This window comes from Seriola lalandi, unplaced genomic scaffold (assembly GCF_002814215.2).
Source record: "Seriola lalandi dorsalis isolate HSWRI2012SDOR001 ecotype SW California unplaced genomic scaffold, Sedor1 jcf7180002054690, whole genome shotgun sequence".
Lineage (NCBI taxonomy): Eukaryota > Metazoa > Chordata > Actinopteri > Carangiformes > Carangidae > Seriola > Seriola lalandi.
The window spans coordinates 226,101-245,784 of NW_019525243.1; the positions used below are offsets into that span (position 1 = coordinate 226,101).

The following is a 19,684-nucleotide window of genomic DNA, read 5'->3' on the forward strand; positions in this document are numbered from 1 at the left end:
TTTTGATATGTCATTAATATGAAATCGTGCACTTGAATGCATTTTAGGGAAGAAAATCGTCTATCGATAGAATAATTTCCACTTCTCATCAGGCAGCGCGATGGAACGCCTGCTGACGTCATCAAGAGGGACTGGGTCCTGTCTGTGCGATCTCGTTCAGCGTGTGTCCCTCGGTCGGTTGACCTGCTCTCATATCCTTGTCTGCCCCCTCGTCTGTCATCATGTCCCGTTGTCTCGCCCTGGCTCGGTTTGCACTCGGTTCCTCTCAGAGGACCAGCTCACGGCTAATGACATGTGCGCGAGGGCTGAGCAGCAGAACTGTCTCGCGCTCCTTGACTGCAGGTGAGCTGTGGGAGGGGGCTCTGGTAGCCTTAGCCAAGTTAGCCTAGCCTAGGCATAAGATGAGAGTCAGGTAAACTCTGCTGTGGCAAACTGTTTAATTTACCAGTTCCCTAGTTTAATACTGTGAACTGGTTTGTCAGTCCGATACCCCACTTAGAAGCTACAGAACAGCTACAGCTACATCCATAAGTTGCTGCAAATGCTCAGCTATTACATGATTATATCAGATTGAAAACTGTGGACTGAACTGGTGTTTTTAATTTCATCGACCAAATAGACGCATCTGTGGTTTAATAACGGAGGAGAGGTTCTTGTAAAGTTAGATAGGTTGTACAGTAACATTCCCTCAGGGTATCTGGAGGTCTTTTAATCTTACAAAACAGATTTTAATTTCCTTATAAAAAGGCCTTAAAGTACTAGGTATTATGAATTAAAAGAGATATTAAATGTATTAAAAAGTCATAAGATTAATTAAGAGATGTCTTGAATATCTTTTCTAGCCTGCTCTACTACATTACTTGCTGTAGGCAGCAATGTTAATCGTCATATGTTTTGTATGTGATATTAGTAAACACTGAAAAATCTCCACTGCTGTGCCTCTGGACATCTGACCTTCTGTAAAATTTATATGTGGAGCGTAATTAATTTAATTTGTTTATCCATACATCGTTTTCTCCTCATTAGCAAGGTCATCAATGATTAATTAATGATGTCATTATGAATGACCGATATCATTAGGAATTACTGTTGCACACCGCTGAGAGTCAATTACTTTTATATTGATGTTAATAAATTTGTGCACTTTATAGTTAACTCTAGGCCTTATCAACCCTACTGGTTTTCATTGATGCCTTGCAAATTTAGCAAGTATGACCATGAAACAGGTATTAAATTGTTTTCTGTGTGGTATTAAAAATGTCTTAAAAGGGACAGAAACCCTGCACTTGCATGTATGCCACCATCTACCCAAAGAAACCTGCAGAAAAATGCAAGCTTTTCTAACAGCCAAAGCTGATATGAGGTTTTAGCAGTGAGGGGTTTTGTGCTAATTAACCAAAAACTTTGGGAATTGTCTACGTTAGGGCTATTTTTGTTCTATTAAGATAGAGTTGAAAAAATCTGAATTGATTGTCCAAGTGAAGGGTTAAAATAAAAGTCATTTGCTTTAACTTTTGGTGCATAAATGTAAGAATACTTTTTTTTTTTTAATCGAATTTCTTTTTACTCAAATACTCAAATTTTGATTTAAGAGACACCCAGAAGCCTCTTAATTTGATGAGCAAACTCCTTCTTAGACATGTTTTGGAATGATTTGAGCAGAAACTTACAATAATTTTCATTGATTAATCTGTTCAATATTATCTTGGTTTACTGATTGATCATTTCTTTAAAAAAAAAAAAATTCACATACACAGTCTAAATGCAAACATATTCAGTTTACTGTCATAGAAGACAAAACAAACTAGAAAAATACACATATGAAATGACTCAAAATGATGAACTGATTATCAAAGTAGTTGCTGATTAACATTCTGTTGATCAACAAACAGATTAAGCAACTAATCATTGCGGCTGTAGAATGAACAAATATTTCATATTCCAAATTCTGCTATGATAGAGTAGTATTAGCTCTACAGCTGCTGATTTCTTGCAAGTCGTCATCTCTAAATGCACTTTGGACAATGACATGGCCAAAGCTGATGTTGATTTTGTTGGCAATCTCTTTCCATACATTGTTTTTGTCTACATTTGCCAGTGTGGTTCTGATGAGTTGTTTTTCTCTTAACATACATGTAATTAATAAGTGATCACTCGAGATCTGCTCCTAAAGGTTTCTTCCTATACTTTGCTTTAAATAAGAGCCAGTCATCTGATAAATAGGTTTTATTCTTCACTTTCAGTTAAGAACCCTTTTTCCACCTAAGTTGGCTCTTAAGATTATAATGTAACTGTCAGACATTTGATAAATACAGGCCCTGATTAATAAGCTCTCTGCAAGACACAAAAAATACCTGTCATCAGATTTGCAGGTTGGACAGCAGCAGCGGTGGAGCACTCCGCCCAAAGTGTGGAGCGCTCAGCGGTCCTGCCTCAACTTCTGCCAGCAGTCTTACTACAGCACCCAGGAGGCAGAGAAAGAGCCCGAGGAGGAGCCCCTGCACACCATCATCAGTGACACAGAGTCTGTGCAAGGTGCTGCAACGGCTGGAGACATAACCACTGTTGAACGTTATGGCTCATAGCTAATCATTTCTTAGATTTAAGATGATCTGAATGTTGTTCTGCCTCTGATTTATCCAGGTAGCTTCTCCAAACATGAATTTCAGGCTGAAACAAAAAAGCTGCTGGACATTGTTGCCAGGTCCTTGTACTCAGAGAAAGAGGTAAGAAGGTTTGTTTTCGGAGTGAGGAACGTTCAACATAGCTAGACTGACATTTAAGTTTGTTAACTATAACTGCTCTTTTCTGACTGATTCCCTGCCTCCTCCTCATACCCCCAGGTGTTCATCAGGGAGCTGATCTCTAATGGTAGTGACGCTCTGGAAAAACTGCGTCACAAACTGATCACAGCAGGAGGTGAAACAGCTCCCATGGAGATCCACCTGCAGTCTGACGCTGCCAAGGGCACCTTCACCATCCAGGTACACCCACATCTGTGGAAGATTTGCAGCCTGCAGGAGTTTATAATGACTGGTATTATTACTTTGGAGAACTCTGTGTGTTGTTGTTCTTCCAGCTCCATGTTGATTTTTTGTTAGACATACAACGTTATTACCCTTTTCCACCGCATGAACGAAGGGTAATGTTTAAATTTTTGACGAGTTCTGCTGTTGGTTCCGCTGGTCTCAGCCCACTTTGGGGATGAGTTCCTGGAGTAAGATTTTGGCACTGCTAAGGAGGTGGTGCTAAATGATAAAAGTTCCAGATGCTGGCATATTCCAATAAGAATGACTGCAACAAACACAACAAACAACACATTTTTACCACTGCATCTCTATCAACCAGGACAACCAATATTAGAATATGTAATATGGAGAGCATTTGATGGACAAAGATATCCAGGCCTTCATTAGTATTTGGGGAGAGGAAGTCATCCAGAGGAAGCTGTCAGCAGTGGGAAATGAAAGGCCTGTTTCTGTGTCAGTACATGTAAAAACATTAAGCAAGATTATAGAAATTAATCACAATGTGAAGACTACGAAGTGATTTGATGCTCTTGAAGCCATTTTGTGTCACTGAGTTGCTTGTGCCGGCCCCGGCTATGTCCTGGATTCAGCATTCATGTCAAAGAAATAAGTAACAGAATCAGTGTCACTTCTTTCATTGTTTGCCCTTATTTTAATCTGCTGCTCAACAGTGTGTTTAAATCATATAGATGGCCCCACTGTTAAAAAAAGAAATATATCTGAAACACTTCAGATTGTGAAACACAAAAAAAATCATGTTGAGGGTCATTAAGCTCCTGCAGTGTTTAAGAGCTAATAAGGGTCGCTGTCACAAAGAACGTTAGAGGGAATCATGTTCATTGACGCTGTACAACACCTCACCTCTGTGTGAGAGGTGAACGCACTGCTGCATTACAATCTGCACTAATATATCATACATTTGCTGCATTTATTATACACTGCCATTTTGCACAGTTCTTATTGCACTCCAACCTTTCTTGCACGCCATATTTCTGATTAATGCTGTTTCTGATTTATAATACTTTATATTTAAATTTTTATTTTCAATATCTGGTTCAGCAGTTGTGGTTTTAATTTTTGATTCAGCTGTTAACTGCAGTCTGCTGTGACATTTCCTCACGGGATAAATTAAGTGTTATTTGTCTATCTACTGTATCCTCTATCCATACTGTACTGTTTCCTGGTCTGTTTTTGAGCAGCATTGCCACCTGGTGGATCAATATTGAACAACAACCGACACTGACTTCTTTTTGAATGACTGGGAATCTCTGTACTCCTAACAGGACACTGGAGTGGGCATGAACCAAGAGGAGCTGGTGGCCAACCTGGGGACCATCGCCCGCTCCGGTTCAAAGGTGATTGTTGTTGTAGATCTTCTTCCATTTGTCCTGTTCTAGCACCTTTCCATTCTTCCTCATATAGTGTATTCATATATGGGTATGTCTGTCCTGTAATGTCTGCCAGTTCAGCTTTAAACTTCAGGTTTGTGCATCTAATTTGTTCATTGAGTAAACAGTAAGTTCACACCCGTATATTTGATGTATCCTGCTGATCATGCTTTCTTCCAGACTAATCATCTCTTCTACACACTACAGGCATTTTTGGACGCTCTGCAGAACCAGGCGGAGGCCAGCAGCACCATCATTGGTCAGTTTGGGGTTGGATTCTACTCTGCCTTCATGGTAGCTGACCGTGTGGACGTGTACTCCCGCTCTGCTGAGCCCGGGGCACCTGGATACAAGTGGTCCTCAGACGGGTGAGAGCAATAGAGGGAAGTGTTTCATTTCAACATCAAGAGGAGGAACAGAAAAATATCCTGGGCGTGATTCTGTTCTACAGCAGAACAAAGCATGCAAATATGCATATGTGAAATGATTATAACCGAATGTGATCCTCAGACGTTCTCTGTCATGGTCGTCTCCCTCAGCTCTGGTGCTTTTGAGATCGCTGAAGCCAGTGGTGTTCAACAGGGGACAAAGATTGTGCTGCACCTCAAGGACGACTGCAAGGAGTTTTCCGCTGAGGACAGAGTTAAAGGTAAAACTGCTGAAGCTTCTTCAGGGAGCTAAAATAAACTGCAGAGAGCATATTCATTACTACATCACTCCACGTGATGACAAGCTGTTGTATCTCTTTCAGAGGTCGTAACAAAGTACAGCAACTTTGTGAGCTTCCCCATCTTTCTGAATGGACGGAGGCTCAACACTCTACAGGTGAGCTGCTCTGGCTCTGCTGTTCACTCGCTTCTTAAACCAAAGACTCAATGAACAGGTGCAAAGATTCACAAAATCCACGGTACTACAATTCTAGATGTTATGATTTAATACATTTAGTAACATTTGAGACATAGTGATAATACAGTGTTTTAAATGTCAAATACATTCAGTCTATCATGTATTCATCAACATTAACACATCTGGCTCAGGGGTGCTTCTTGTAAATGTGCATCTGTTTCTAAAAAAGTGAGTCACCCACAGAATTTAAATAAGGAAATAAGAACTTACTTAGACATTTCAGTGGTCATGAATTGGGGCTGTGGTATCTTTTTTCTATCTCTAAATATTAGCAGATATATTTGACATTAGAATTTCCTTCCCAGACACAAATATTTTCCACAATGAAATGAAAATAAAGATTTTACGATATGCCAACATGCCAATATTGTGCATCGTGTGAGCTGGAGAACAAGTAAGGTTTCGCTGTAATTGTTTTTATACTAATTATTGTTTGACCTCTGTCTCCCTTCAGGCCTTGTGGATGATGGAGCCTAAGGAGATTAGTGACTGGCAGCATGAGGAATTCTACCGCTACGTGGCCCAGGCCTACGACAAACCCCGCTACACGCTGCACTACCGCGCTGACGCCCCGCTCAACATCCGAAGCATCTTCTACGTCCCTGATGCGGTGAGGCACTCAGGACTTCACAACTGACACTGTTAACTTTATTTCAGTAGAGTTTTCACTGGCAAGCTCAGAGAAAAATCTTACAGTTCAAAGGGGAATGTTACTCTTTGACATTTGAAAATCAAACCAGCAGCTTTCCAGGCACAAATCTGGTTCCACAAGCCCTTAAACAATACCAACCTGTGTTTAAATGTCTTAGATTGTGCTAATTTAAGTAGTTCTCTCTCAAGACAGAACATTTTTTCAGTGGCTATGAGTAAGATAAAGTTGTATTTGGTCAAACTGATGTATGAAAAAAGAATTTATGCATCAACAGAAGCCGAGCATGTTTGACGTGAGCAGAGAGATGGGCTCCAGCGTGGCTCTGTACAGCAGGAAGGTCCTGATCCAGACCAAAGCGACTGAAATCCTCCCCAAGTGGCTGCGCTTCCTCCGAGGTCAGGATCCTCCCAACCGCCTCGACCTGCTCCTGGTGGAGCTGCTTGTTTTTACATTCATGATTTTTATAGATTGAAGGAACAAATATTGAGAGCTGAGCTAAATACTGTGTGTGTGTGTTCGTGTAGGTGTGGTGGACAGTGAGGACATCCCTCTGAATCTGAGCAGAGAGCTGCTGCAGGAGAGCGCCCTCATCAGGTATAACACCAGGCTTACACCTTAGTTCTCTGTGATGAAGATGTAATCACTTCCCTTTCATTTCTCAGTTTTTTACTTTTCCTCCAATATTGATCCATGGATGATTCATATTTCTACCATCACCTCTGGCTTCAGGAAGCTTCGTGACGTTTTGCAGCAGAGGGTGATCCGCTTCCTGCTGGACCAGAGCAGGAAGGAGCCAGAGAAGTACAGCAAGTTCTTTGAGGACTACAGCCTCTTCATGAGGGAGGGCATCGTCACCACCCAGGAACAAGATGTCAAGGTGACACAGTCTTTGGTTTTTAAAGGGGAAAAGTAATAAAGATGCAAGTGACCAGCGCTGAAAGCAGCAGAGAAAATGTTGTCTCTAAGTATTGTCTCCCTTACGTGCTCTGTGTTTATAGGAGGACATTGCGAAGCTGTTGAGGTATGAGTCGTCTGCTCTCCCAGCGGGTCAGCAGACCAATCTGATGGAGTACGCCTCTCGAATGAAGGCTGGCACACGCAACATCTACTATCTGTGCTCCCCCAACCGCCATCTTGCAGAGCACTCCCCCTACTATGAGGCCATGAAACAGAAAGACATGGAGGTAAGAGGCTGACACGACTGATAGTGATGATTTAATTATTTTAATTTGATTTAAAAAAATGTTTAAAGGGCTCTGTTGCTGTTACTGAGAAGCTGATAAAACAAAAAATACCCTGTTCAATCCAGTTAAAAGGTGTCTTTTACTCTCTGCGTGTGTGCAGGTGCTGTTCTGCTACGAGCAGTTTGATGAGCTGACGCTGCTCCACCTCAGGGAGTTTGACAAGAAGAAGCTGATCTCAGTGGAGACAGACATTGTGGTGGATCATTACAAGGAGGAGAAGTTTGAGGACATCAAACCAGGTCTGGTTCTCTATCATATCTCAATAAAGTTGTAGCAGGACGCGTCTTGCTGTCATGGCCTGTAATCCTGACCCCTGTTTTTCTTTCTCTGCAGCGTCTGAGCGTCTGACACAGGAGCAGGCCGACGACCTGATGGCCTGGATGAAGAACGCCCTGGGTCCACGAGTCACTAACATAAAGGTAAAGATAAGAGTCGTGTGTGTCTATGATTCTGAATTTCATAGGGTGGTTTCTAGTTGTTAAAGTCTTGTTTGTACATGTGTATAAACTCAAACACTCAAATCAGTTAGATTTCTTCAAGTTTTAAAGTTCAGTTTCGTGTTTCTTCCTAACTGGCCTGAAAAATATCTTGAAAGTAACTTCTTACAGACATGTTGTGTAATGCATTTTCTCTCCGGTCCCAGCTTACTCCTCGTCTGGACACCCACCCAGCTATGATCACCGTGCTGGAAATGGGTGCTGCACGCCACTTCCTCCGCACCCAGCAGCTAGCCCGCACCGCTGAGGAGAGAGCTCAGATACTGCAGCCCACGCTGGAGATCAATGCAGGGTAAGGGATGGATGGATTTTACTAGATGAAATTTAAGGAAAAAAAAAACTGATGGTATAACTTTAAATAATGAGGGTTCTTTGTCCAGCTCTCACTGTTGTGTACTTTTTCCATTATCTGATAGACATGATCTGATCAAGAAGTTGCACGGTCTGAAAGACACAGACTCTGACCTGGCTGGACTGCTACTGGAGCAGGTACTGTTTTGTCATATTTTAGTAAGAAGCCTCCTTGTTTTCTGCTCTGCTCCTGTTTTAATTTGCTGTTTATACAAACTCAAAATTTTCTCAGTGCTCACCTGTTGACTTGCACATTTTCTACAGCACAAATTCCTCCAGTTTAACAAGATCATGTCCCAGTTTAACAGGACAATATTAGCTATACAAATAACAACAACAAAAAAAAAGAAAGATCCAAAAACAACTGTAGTCTCCCTATGTTGAGAATAACACACAATTAAATGACAGAACAAGCCTGCTATATTGCAGTGGACCCTTTATAATACTAATAGCTAATTGAATATTTTGTTTCTATTTTTCAACAGAGATACAGTTTTCATTCACCAATAATCACCAGTCACATTTGCTGCATTTAAGTTACTTGCAATGAAACTCGATAATTCCTTCACTGACGTTTTACATTAAAAGCCTTTCAGTAGCTCCCTTTCCTGGTAGGCTTTTACTTTGAAACATCTGAAGGGAAACGTTGAGTTTCATTAACAGTAGCTTAAAGGCACTCAATTACTGAAAGTGACTGGAATAAATATTTCTGTTCAGCAGCAGATAGATGAGTATGAAGTGACTCTTGTATCGAGGGAATCAGAGCTGTAGCTGTAGAATCTTAATCTGACTTTACCATGCAGGTTTTAAAATACAGGTGATTGCACCTCCCTCAATGTTTACCTTTCCTTTATTAACAATCAGCCTTTATTTGTTTGTGCTGGTTGTTACTGAGACTGGGCTGTTACTTTAGGACAAGCTTATTTTGAGAATTAGTGGTTTGTTTTTCATTATTTTCTCAAGAAATCGTTGTAGTATTAATAAAAATGAAATATGATTACAGTGATAAATGATAATTAAATATTTTTAACGTTGCCCGGTCTCTACAATCTGTATTTTAAAGGGATTTTCTAGTTGCGCAGATTTAAAGATTTACATCTTTTTATCTAAATTTCTCAGATCTATGACAACGCCATGATCACAGCAGGCCTGAATGATGATCCCCGACCAATGATTTCCCGCTTGAACGATCTACTGACTAAAGCTTTGGGGAAGCACTGAGAGCTACATACAGACATGAACTTGGTTTTGATGACTGAAGCATTTACAGTAGCCGATGGGCCTACAAAGCTGGAGAACTGCAGTTTCTAAAGAGCACTACAGGCCTTATCTGTCTCTTTCCCCTCTGGCGTACTTCATTCCCCCCTGGAGGAGAACACATACAGGCTGGGGAAAGATGAACTGCTAGCAGCATCTGAGAGAGCTTTTCCATAAACATTTCTATGTCGTCATGCTCTTTGTTCAGCACTATTTCATCAGGAGTTTCAAATTTTGTGCATATAATTTAAAAGATTGTGCTGTACACCTGTCTTTTCAGTGTGACGTTCACACTCTGATGTAAAAAATGTATTTTTTCTGACATTGGCATATGGTTTTCACGGCCACAAACAATGCAAAGATGAAGGGAGAAAGAAGTGGTGGAGACGCATTAAAAAAGATTCAGTTCAAAAGTGTGGAGGTAAGAAAATCTGGTTTCTCGAATCTCATTTCAAAATCCTGTTGAAATGCCAAGTGTAATGACAACTAACCGTTGTTCTAGCTGTTATTCTAAAGTGTGCGTTCGGTAAGCTGTAAGAGACAGATGACAGTTCATTTACAAATGCAAAACGTCCTGCTGAAAGAGCAGTTTTCTGTTTTTCTGTTTTCAAATTTTCATCTTTTCTTTCCACATTTAATATTTTATGTTCATTTTTTTTTTTTTTTTTTTTTAAATAGGAGATGAATACCTTGCAATACTACTTGCAAACGCAACTTGTCAACTGTCAGTGGTCAAATGTGGATCCTCATCAGGTTCCGTTTGTATTATGTACCTACCTGTAGTAGGTGCATAAGACAAATGGAACTTGTTAGGAATATATTATTACCCAATGTAAATTTGATTCAAAATACTGTATATGCATTTATGGAGCTGTTACTGGTGGCTTTGCATCAAAACACACAATTATGGATCCATTCTTGTGACAATAAAAAAACATGCCAATGTAGAGAATTCTTGAAAAGACAATTTTACTGCATTTCAAAGTAACATGACATCTCTTTTGTCGGGTTGGCAAGATGAGAAAACCTCAACTTCAAGACATTGTCCTTCTGTGTGCCATCTGTGTCAGACTGACTGTTTAGTGTTGGATGGGTTGGGGTTAAAAGGCTTAGAGTTCAAGTGAGGTGATTCTCTGTGGTTTCTATGTCAGCGTCCCAGCGCTGTCCATCCCTTTGAATCACATCAGGGCACTTTGACCCATCACACCTGCTGCTCCCAGGTATCCTCTCTTCAGTGAGCCTTTCTGCTTTAGGTCTCACCTCCTGACCGCCTGTCAAGATCCATAAATCCCAGAAGAGTGTCAGGACAGCTTGTCTATGTTGGCTAGGAAGCGCTGGGCCCACCATTCATCCAGGTCGATGGGCACAAAGTCTAGAAAGGCAAGCAATTAAGTCATTTACACCACAATGCAACATTAAAAGTGTATAACAATGCAAGTAGAGTGTAAGGCTGTAATTTTCATTTCACACCAAAAAATTGTAAGGATGAAATCTAAAAACAAAACTTACTCTATTACCACTACTGGAAACTGAAAATAGGTCATAAATTAATGCAGTTGATGTTGAATAAAACTACATTTTTAAGTTTTTATAGATTTTTTTAAAGTCAACTTCTGTAATTATGTCCTTATCACTCGTTGTAGTTTCTGCCTTAACGTAAACACTAAGCAAGGGGTGAATAACATCAATTTTTTATAACGACTGTATTAATTAACATCTGTTTTAGAAAGTTTTGTGGCGCGTCGTAAATGCTAGCGATGTACATAGCAGGCAGACGTTAGCATGCTAGCACCTTTCATATTTTTTCTCAATAAGGTAACCAAATTGAAGCACAACGAAACATACTACAACACATATAATAGCGGCCACACTTACAGATTAAAGACGCCACATTCTTTGACAAGGCTAGCACATAATCACAGCGTGGATCAGGGAATTGTGAGTGCTCATTGCCCTCTTGTGGCCGCAATGAGGAACTGCAATATTTACATCTTTTAGGTTACAACTCCACACTTCTTTCTAAATCCGTTTGTTACACACCAAAGTGTCTCATTGACTGTACATCATTTACTTAAAATCACCACTTTGTCTGTTTATTGGACTAGGAAAAAAATGACACATCATATAACTATATATATATATATATAATAACTTCACATTTTATTTTACTGTAAACTACAGCACAATTTTGACTTATCTGCATATTCAAATAAGAAAAATAATCAAAAATTAAAAAATTACTCCACACATAAATTTCTTTGTGATGCATGACATGTTGTATGTTATGTTTTAAATTTTTATAAATACTCGTCAGCTTTGATGACATGGCAATAAAATATGAAACTTGAATTAGTATTTCTAAATGTGTTAACAGAGTTGGAATTTGAACAATGAGGAGAGACAGGCCTGTGACCTCTGCTAGTTTCCTTCCAGCTGGAAGGATCAGAGGCAGGTCCATTAATCCTTTGTTGGCTGGCTGTAATAAACCAATACAACCTGCTGTGCAGGGTAGACTAACTATAGATGTATGGGGCTGTTTTCATAAAACAACACACTGTTGTAAACAGGCCTATTTGGCTTTAAAACAGGCGTAAATAATCCTTGCTCAGTCCACCCTTAAAATTAAAGTTATAAACTGAAAACATGAGCAGCTTGGGGAGAATGGTGCAGTGTGAGGAGAAGCTGTACTCACTGTCCATGTGTGGGCTGGGAGTGGTCTCTTTATAGTGGACTGCTCCCTGGGCTTCCTCTGACCCCTGGCTGGGCCTCTGCTCCTGCTTCACCACCTCCTCCCAGGCTGAAAACACAACTCAGTCAGTCCAACCACAATTAACACCCACAAACTACTGCAGGTCCATAATGTGTTTTATTAGTCCTATATATTCCTATATAGTCCTATAATAATATTCCTAACAATTTCCTGATCAAATTTCAGAGCTCACATACAGGATTTAATACAGTTATATTTGTGGTAGTTCGGGAAACAAAATTAAATGTAATTAGAATCTTTTAAGAATGTAAATAGTTGGTAACAGAAAATGATCTTATACGATATGTCCAGGTTTTTAAAAAAGTCCTGCACCCCAGTGTCACACCCACAGTGTCAAACAAGTAAAGTCCACAAGGGCAACTGCTTCAAAGGCCTGCCACTCCTGGCACACATTTGTATTTCAAATAATGCCGCATGTGGACTTGTCCCACATAGTTCGTGTGTGTGTGTGTGTGTGTGCGTGTGCGTGCATGCATATGAACTATAACTGATTTTATCTCTGTGACTGAGTTTGTTTATAGTTTTTCAAAGAGTGAAAGAGAAAGAATCAGCCCTGAACAGGGGGCAGGGGGCAGGGGGCGGGCCTACTTTGTGTCCTTGTTCACTCAATGACAAGGTTACTGAAGTTGTTTATGAGCTGCAGTGGCTAACTTCAACACCAACAACTCAGAGGACATAGACAACATGAGCTTAAGCCAAATGAAGTCTCCTGGAGACTGAATGATTCTGTGAATGTTAAAAAGAGGCACGTGCACACACACTTAAGAACTGGGTCACTGTGTAGAGTTTCACCCAGAGCCCACAAAAGCCTTTATCCTGTCAGGAGCTTTTGTTGCCTTTCCTCAAAGCAGACAACAAGTCTCTTTCCCCGAGTGGCTTTTGGGTTTAAGCCAAAGCCAAAAAAACACTGTTTCCCGCAAGACGTGGGTGCCAGCGCAGGTCACGAGGACCATGATATGTGGGTGTGAGAGCATTTTACTTCTGGGCGCCTATCATGGCTATCAGTGTCAGAGCAGCTGTGTGGGTGAGGTCTGGGAAGGGGGAGGGGGTGTGTAGCAGATCTTATAAACTATGATAGTAAAACAATGTCATTCACAAAACAGCCATTGGGGGACTAGTGAAGACAATGAAAAGTCTTGTCTAGTGTCATCTTCTTGTATTTCCAGTCTGACCACTCATTCATTCCCTCACCGTCGTAGACAAACTTGACGTTTTCCTCATGTGCAGCGGTGAAAGTCTCTTCCTGATGGTTGTCTGCAGGGAGAGCCGGAGCGGGATGATGATACTTTTTACCATTCAGGCGGTTGAATACTATCTTGGGTGCAGGAAGGCTGATGGGTATAAGGAGGAAGAGAACCATGTCACAGGTAGTCTGGGGGATTTTTGCATACATAGCACATGATTTGATAACTCTCATTTCTCAGCAGGACGTTTCTTAAAAGTGTCTGCCTTTGCCTTAAAGTCAAGCAAGGTTGGTTGTGTAGGAGTCAAGAGATTGCAACAGCTGAATGAAGGACCATGTGCCACCTCGCCTTCCCACAAGGTCACACTCACACTGGTTCAAAGGCATGAAAACAGCCCAGCAGGCAGACTGAGCCACAGTGTGGAGGTGTGTTATAAATCATTCAGGCCTGTGTTTATGAACTAACGCTGCCTGTCTCGAGATGATGACGTCCACTGCTGCCAGGACACTGTCACTCACTAACACACACTTTAACCTGGGATGTCATGTCTGATCTCTGCAAACACGAGCCAAACTATTGAGATTTTTTACATGGAGACACACAAAAAAGCATTACAGGACTGTGAGCATCAAAGAGATTTTTCATTATGTCTATTTTCACTTACTTAGGCAGACTCCAGGACGTTTGTTTGTGCTTGAAGTCGTTTATTTTGTTGTCCAGCTGCTGTGTGGGCCCTAGAAAGTAAAAGAAGAGTGCACATTCTGCTTTAAAAAAACAGCTGATCATTAGTTTTCCAAAATCAATATCTGATGAATCTCTCGAAGTGTGTCTGACATAGTCGAAAGTTGGTTATTAAAGTTCAGTGTCTCACCTGTGCGTCGCTGGGTGACCAGTTTGCTGGGACCTCTTGTAATTGTGTACATCATGCGCAGGAAAAGTCGCCTGTAAACTTCAGGTTTGGCACTTTGACGTAAGAAGAAGCAGCGTCCCAGATGGAGCAGAGACAGGTGGAGCAGGCCTACTTATAAAGGCACGTTAACACATTCCTCCAGGATCCTGTCGGTGTAAAGAAACTGCCTTAATTAATGTGAGGAGCCTCAGTCCTACCCTCAGCTGATCAGGCTAAATTCCGCTCACAGGCTGAGACACTGAAGCCAACGCAAACCCACGGAGCTGACATGAGACTGGACTGGACAGAGCTCCCAGGAAACAGAACCATGAGCAGCGCTCCTACTCGCGTAAAAACCAGAAGCCGGGGCACATCTCAGCCAGCGACCCTCCCCCCTTTCACCTGTCTCCGTCCCCGAGCTCAGACATATAGCTACTGTAAGTCACTTTGGTGCTGAGGTGTCCTGCACTGCCACAATGTCACGCAACCTGAAACAGCGGCTGTCATTCATAAGACATAGGACGCACGCAGTCAAAGCTCACCACTTCTCGACGTGCCCACACGCCTCCTTCGGCGCTTTAAAGAGACAGTGTCCCAGGATTGTAACCAATCTGTAACATGGGAGATGGTGAGAGAACTCCAAAGGCCACCGAGTTGAGACTGAAATCCCCTTAATGTGAGGGAATTGTGTGATTACACATTTTCCTCCCTGATCTGAATTATTCTAGAAATGTCTAGTAAAGTCAGAACCTGTTTCATCTCAAGTATAAATCCCCTCCCCATAGCTACATCACTGTTTACAGAAACAGTTAATCAAATAAACTTAATTCTCTCAGATGAGTTACATTTCTTCCAGGATTCATTCAACGGGGCCCATGTTATCTGCTCCTCCAATAATCCCCTATGTGGCCAACGTTTCTGAGTTTACAGTACACACAGGTGAGCTCAGAGGCACAACGCAGTTTTACTATACACACAAATAAGGGCGAAGGTTTACATATGGACAATAGGTACATGTGCCTACCAATATTTTTGGAGGACAGAATTGTCCCCACCAATATTTGAGTGAACTTGTTTGCCTGGTGCCTTCATTTGGGGAGTTTTGATGCCTTACTGTACTATGACTTTTTCGCCTTACTGTACTGCCTTTTTTTGCCTTAAAATACTATGTCTTTTTTTGCCTTACTATACTATGTCTTTTTTTTTGCCTTACTATACTGTCTTTTTTCTACCTTAATATACTGCCTTTTTTTTGCCTTACTATGTCTTTTTTCTGCCTTACTATACTGTCTTTGTTTTGCCTTACTATACTGTCTATTTTTTTTGCCTTACTTTACTGTGTCTTTTTTTTGCCTTACTATACTATGTCTTTTTTTTGCCTTACTATACTATGTCTTTTTTTTTGCCTTACTATACTGTCTTTTTTCTGCCTTAATATACTGCCTTTTTTTTGCCTTACTATACTATGTCTTTTTTTTGCCTTACTATACTATGTCTTTTTTTGCCTTACTATACTATGTCTTTTTTTTGCCTTACTATACTATGTCTTTTTTTTGCCTTACTATACTATGTCTTTTTTTTTTGCCTTACTGCACTGCCTTTTTTTGCCTTAATATACTGTCTTTTTTTTTGTCTTACTATACTATGTCTTTTTTTTTTTGCCTTACTATACTATGTCTTTTTTTTGCCTTACTATACTATGTCTTTTTTTTTTGCCTTACTATACTATGTCTTTTTTTTTGCCTTACTGCACTGCCTTTTTTTGCCTTAATATACTGTCTTTTTTTTTGTCTTACTATACTATGTCTCTTTTTTTTTGCCTTACTGCACTGCCCTTTTTTGCCTTAATATACTATGACGTTTTTATGCCTTACTATACTATGACATTTTTATGCCTATGACTTATTATGCTTAAATGTACTATAATGTTTTTATACCTTACTGTACTACCACTTCTCCAGGCCTTTGTCCTTTCTGTGTGGAGTTTATGCCTTACTATATAACACAGGTGGTGGACTTTTGCAGGTGGAAACACGATCCTTTCACACTAGTGAACATCGAGGCAAAAGACATTGACTGGAGACACAACACTAGTGCACTGTACAAAACAGGACAGGTCTTTTGGAGTGCAGGGGGCACTCCTGAGGACCTTTTATGACTCTGTGTTGACATCAGCCATCTTCAATCATGTGGTCTGCTGGGGCAGCGGCATCTCCACTGCTGACAGGAAGAGACTGAATAGAATGATCAGGAAGGCCAGTTCTGTTGTGGGATACCCCCCTTGGACCGGTGGAGGTAGTGGGCGACAGGAGGATGGTGGCTAAGTTATCATACCTGTTTGAAAACATCTTCCACCTCATGCAGGACACTCTGACAGCACTGAGCAGCTTGTTCGACGACAGGCTGCTGCACCCACAGTGTGTGAAGGAGAGATACTGCAGGTCTTTCCTTCCTGCTACTGCTATACTGTACAACAAATTGTGTTGTGTTTTGTTTGTTTTGTATTTAATGTCAAATTGTAAGTATTATATTATTTAGCGGTTTTTAGTACTTGGTACTAACATTTCAGTTTTTTCTTTCTAGTGCTGTCACGTTGCTGCTGTAATACTGCAAATTTCCCCACTGTGTGACGAATAAAGCAATATTTTTTCTTTTCTTTTCCTTTCCCTTCTTATCTTATACGATATAGTACGTTCTTTGGCATTTTTATGCCATAGTATACTTTGATGTTTTTTGGCATATTAATGCCTATTATATTATTTCGTCCCATGCCTTGCCATACTATGACGTTTATATGACCTTTCATGCCTTAATATACTAAGATTTTTTTTGACGTTTTATGCCATACTATACTATGACGTTTTTTGGCATTTTTATGCCATACTATATTTTCATGTTTTTTGGCATTTTTATGCCTTACTATACTATTTTGTCTTATGTTTTGCCATACTATGACCTTTTTATGACCTTTCATGCCTTAATATACTATGATGTTTTTTTGAAGTTTTATGCCATACTATACTATGATGTTTTTGGGAATTTTTGTGCCATACTATATAATGACCTTTTTATGCATTATTATGCCATATTATATTATTTCGTCTCATGCATCGCCATACTACGACATTTATATGACCTTTTATGCCTTAATATACTATGATGTTTTTTGACATTTTATGCCATACTATACTTTCATGTTTTTTGGTTCTGTTGTGGGATACCCCCCTTGACCCGGTGGAGGTAGTGGGTGACAGGAGGATGGTGGCTAAGTTATCATACCTGTTTGAAAACATCTTCCACCCCATGCAGGACACTCTGACAGCACTGAGCAGCTTGTTCGACGACAGGCTGCTGCACCCACGGTGTGTGATGGAGAGATACTGCAAGTCTTTCCTTCCTGCTACTGCTATACTGTACAACAAATTGTATTGTGTTTTGTTTGTTTTGTATTTAATGTCAAATTGTAAGTATTATATTATTTAGCGGTTTTTAGTACTTGGTACTAACAACTAACTAAAGGCTAGCATATATTAAGACTTTCTTATTCCTTAATATACTATGACGTTTTTGTACCTGACTTTACTATGATGTTTTTGTGCTATACTATATAATGACCTTTTTATGCATTATTATGCCATATTATATTATTTCGTCTCATGCATCGCCATACTACGACATTTATATGACCTTTTATGCCTTAATATACTATGATGATTTTTTGAAGTTTTATGCCATACTATACTATGATGTTTTTTGGCATTTTTATGCCATACTATATTTTCATGTTTTTTGGTTCTGTTGTGGGATACCCCCCTTGACCCGGTGGAGGTAGTGGGTGACAGGAGGATGGTGGCTAAGTTATCATACCTGTTTGAAAACATCTTCCACCCCATGCAGGACACTCTGACAGCACTGAGCAGCTTGTTCGACGACAGGCTGCTGCACCCACGGTGTGTGATGGAGAGATACTGCAAGTCTTTCCTTCCTGCTACTGCTATACTGTACAACAAATTGTATTGTGTTTTGTATTTAATGTCAAATTGTAAGTATTATATTATTTAGCGGTTTTTAGTACTTGGTACTAACATTTCAGTTTTTTCTTTCTAGTGCTGTCACGTTGCTGCTGTAATACTGCAAATTTCCCCACTGTGTGACGAATAAAGCAATATCTTTTCTTTTGTTTTCTTTTCCCTTCTTATCTTATACGATATACTAAAGGCTAGCATATATTAAGACTTTCTTATTCCTTAATATACTATGACGTTTTTGTACCTGACTTTACTATGATGTTTTTGTGCTATACTATATTTTGAGGTTTTTTGGCATTATTATGCCTTACTATATTATTTTGTCTTATGCCTTGCCATACTATGACCTTTTTATGACCTTTTATGCCTTAATATACTATGATGATTTTTTGAAGTTTTATGCCATACTGTACTATGATGTTTTTTGGCATTTTTGTGCCATACTATATAATGACCTTTTTATGCATTATTATGCCATATTATATTATTTCGTCTCATGCATCGCCATAATACGACATTTATATGACCTTTTATGCCTTAATATACTATGATGATTTTTTGACGTTTTATGCTGTACTATACTATGACGTTCTTTGGCATTTTTATGCCATAGTATACTTTGACGTTTTTTGGCATTTTTATGCCATACTATATTTTCATGTTTTTTGGCATTTTTATGCCTTACTATACTATTTTGTCTTATGCCTTGCCATACTATGACCTTTTTATGACCTTTCATGCCTTAATATACTATGATGTTTTTTTTTAAGTTTTATGCCATACTGTACTATGATGTTTTTTGGCATTTTTGTGCCATACTATATTTTGAGGTTTTTTGGCATTATTATGCCTTACTATATTATTTTGTCTTATGCCTTGCCATACTATGACCTTTTTATGACCTTTTATGCCTTAATATACTATGATGATTTTTTTGAAGTTTTATGCCATACTGTACTATGATGTTTTTGGGAATTTTTGTGCCATACTATATAATGACCTTTTTATGCATTATTATGCCATATTATATTATTTTGTCTCATGCATCGCCATACTATGACATTTATATGACCTTTTATGCCTTAATATACTAACATCTTTTTTTATGTTTTATGCCAAACTATACTATGACGTTTTTATGAACTTTTATACCATACTATACTATGATGTTTTTTGGCATTTTTGTGCTATACTATATTTTGAGGTTTTTTGGCATTATTATGCCTTACTATATTATTTTGTCTCATGCCTTGCCATACTATGACCTTTTTATGACCTTTCATGCCTTAATATACTATGATGTTTTTTTAAGTTTTATGCCATACTATACTATGATGTTTTTTAGCATATTTATTCCTTATTATATTATTTCATCCCATGCCTTGCCATACTATGACGTTTATATGACCTTTCATGCCTTAATATACTAAGATTTTTTTTTGACGTTTTATGCCAAACTATACTATGACGTTTTTTGGCATTTTTATGC

The 19,684-nt window shown here is 39.5% G+C and overlaps 2 protein-coding genes across 2 annotated transcripts; one reads left to right on the top strand and one right to left on the bottom strand.

Moving 5' to 3' along the window:
* The first annotated feature begins 139 nt into the window (after positions 1-139).
* Positions 140-10,276, top strand: trap1 (TNF receptor-associated protein 1). Its single transcript, XM_023423259.2, has 18 exons — positions 140-342; positions 2,365-2,535; positions 2,644-2,726; positions 2,844-2,984; positions 4,313-4,384; positions 4,625-4,785; positions 4,957-5,066; positions 5,169-5,242; positions 5,778-5,933; positions 6,250-6,370; positions 6,500-6,569; positions 6,705-6,852; positions 6,974-7,159; positions 7,320-7,458; positions 7,553-7,638; positions 7,863-8,008; positions 8,133-8,205; positions 9,187-10,276. The coding sequence occupies exons 1-18, from the start codon at positions 222-224 to the stop codon at positions 9,286-9,288; spliced, it is 2,160 nt and encodes a 719-aa protein (XP_023279027.1). The 5' UTR covers positions 140-221; the 3' UTR covers positions 9,289-10,276.
* Positions 10,277-14,683, bottom strand: LOC111667529 (MAPK regulated corepressor interacting protein 2-like). The gene is made up of 5 exons (XM_023423260.2): positions 14,150-14,683; positions 13,943-14,012; positions 13,286-13,425; positions 12,017-12,121; positions 10,277-10,696 (listed from the first exon to the last, which is right to left on the bottom strand). The coding sequence occupies exons 1-5, from the start codon at positions 14,202-14,204 to the stop codon at positions 10,626-10,628; spliced, it is 441 nt and encodes a 146-aa protein (XP_023279028.1). The 5' UTR covers positions 14,205-14,683; the 3' UTR covers positions 10,277-10,625.
* Between the last annotated feature and the right edge of the window lie 5,001 nt (positions 14,684-19,684).

Coding starts and splice junctions, on each gene's coding strand:
- trap1 (XM_023423259.2), top strand. CDS start 222: ATGTCCCGTTGTCTCGCCCTGGCTCGGTTTGCACTCGGTTCCTCTCAG. Junction 343..2,364: donor CTCGCGCTCCTTGACTGCAG/GTGAGCTGTGGG, acceptor ACCTGTCATCAG/ATTTGCAGGTTGGACAGCAG. Junction 2,536..2,643: donor TGACACAGAGTCTGTGCAAG/GTGCTGCAACGG, acceptor TGATTTATCCAG/GTAGCTTCTCCAAACATGAA.
- LOC111667529 (XM_023423260.2), bottom strand. CDS start 14,204: ATGATGTACACAATTACAAGAGGTCCCAGCAAACTGGTCACCCAGCGA. Junction 14,013..14,149: donor GGTCACCCAGCGACGCACAG/GTGAGACACTGA, acceptor TTTACTTTCTAG/GGCCCACACAGCAGCTGGAC. Junction 10,697..12,016: donor TCCCAGCCCACACATGGACA/GTGAGTACAGCT, acceptor TTGCCTTTCTAG/ACTTTGTGCCCATCGACCTG.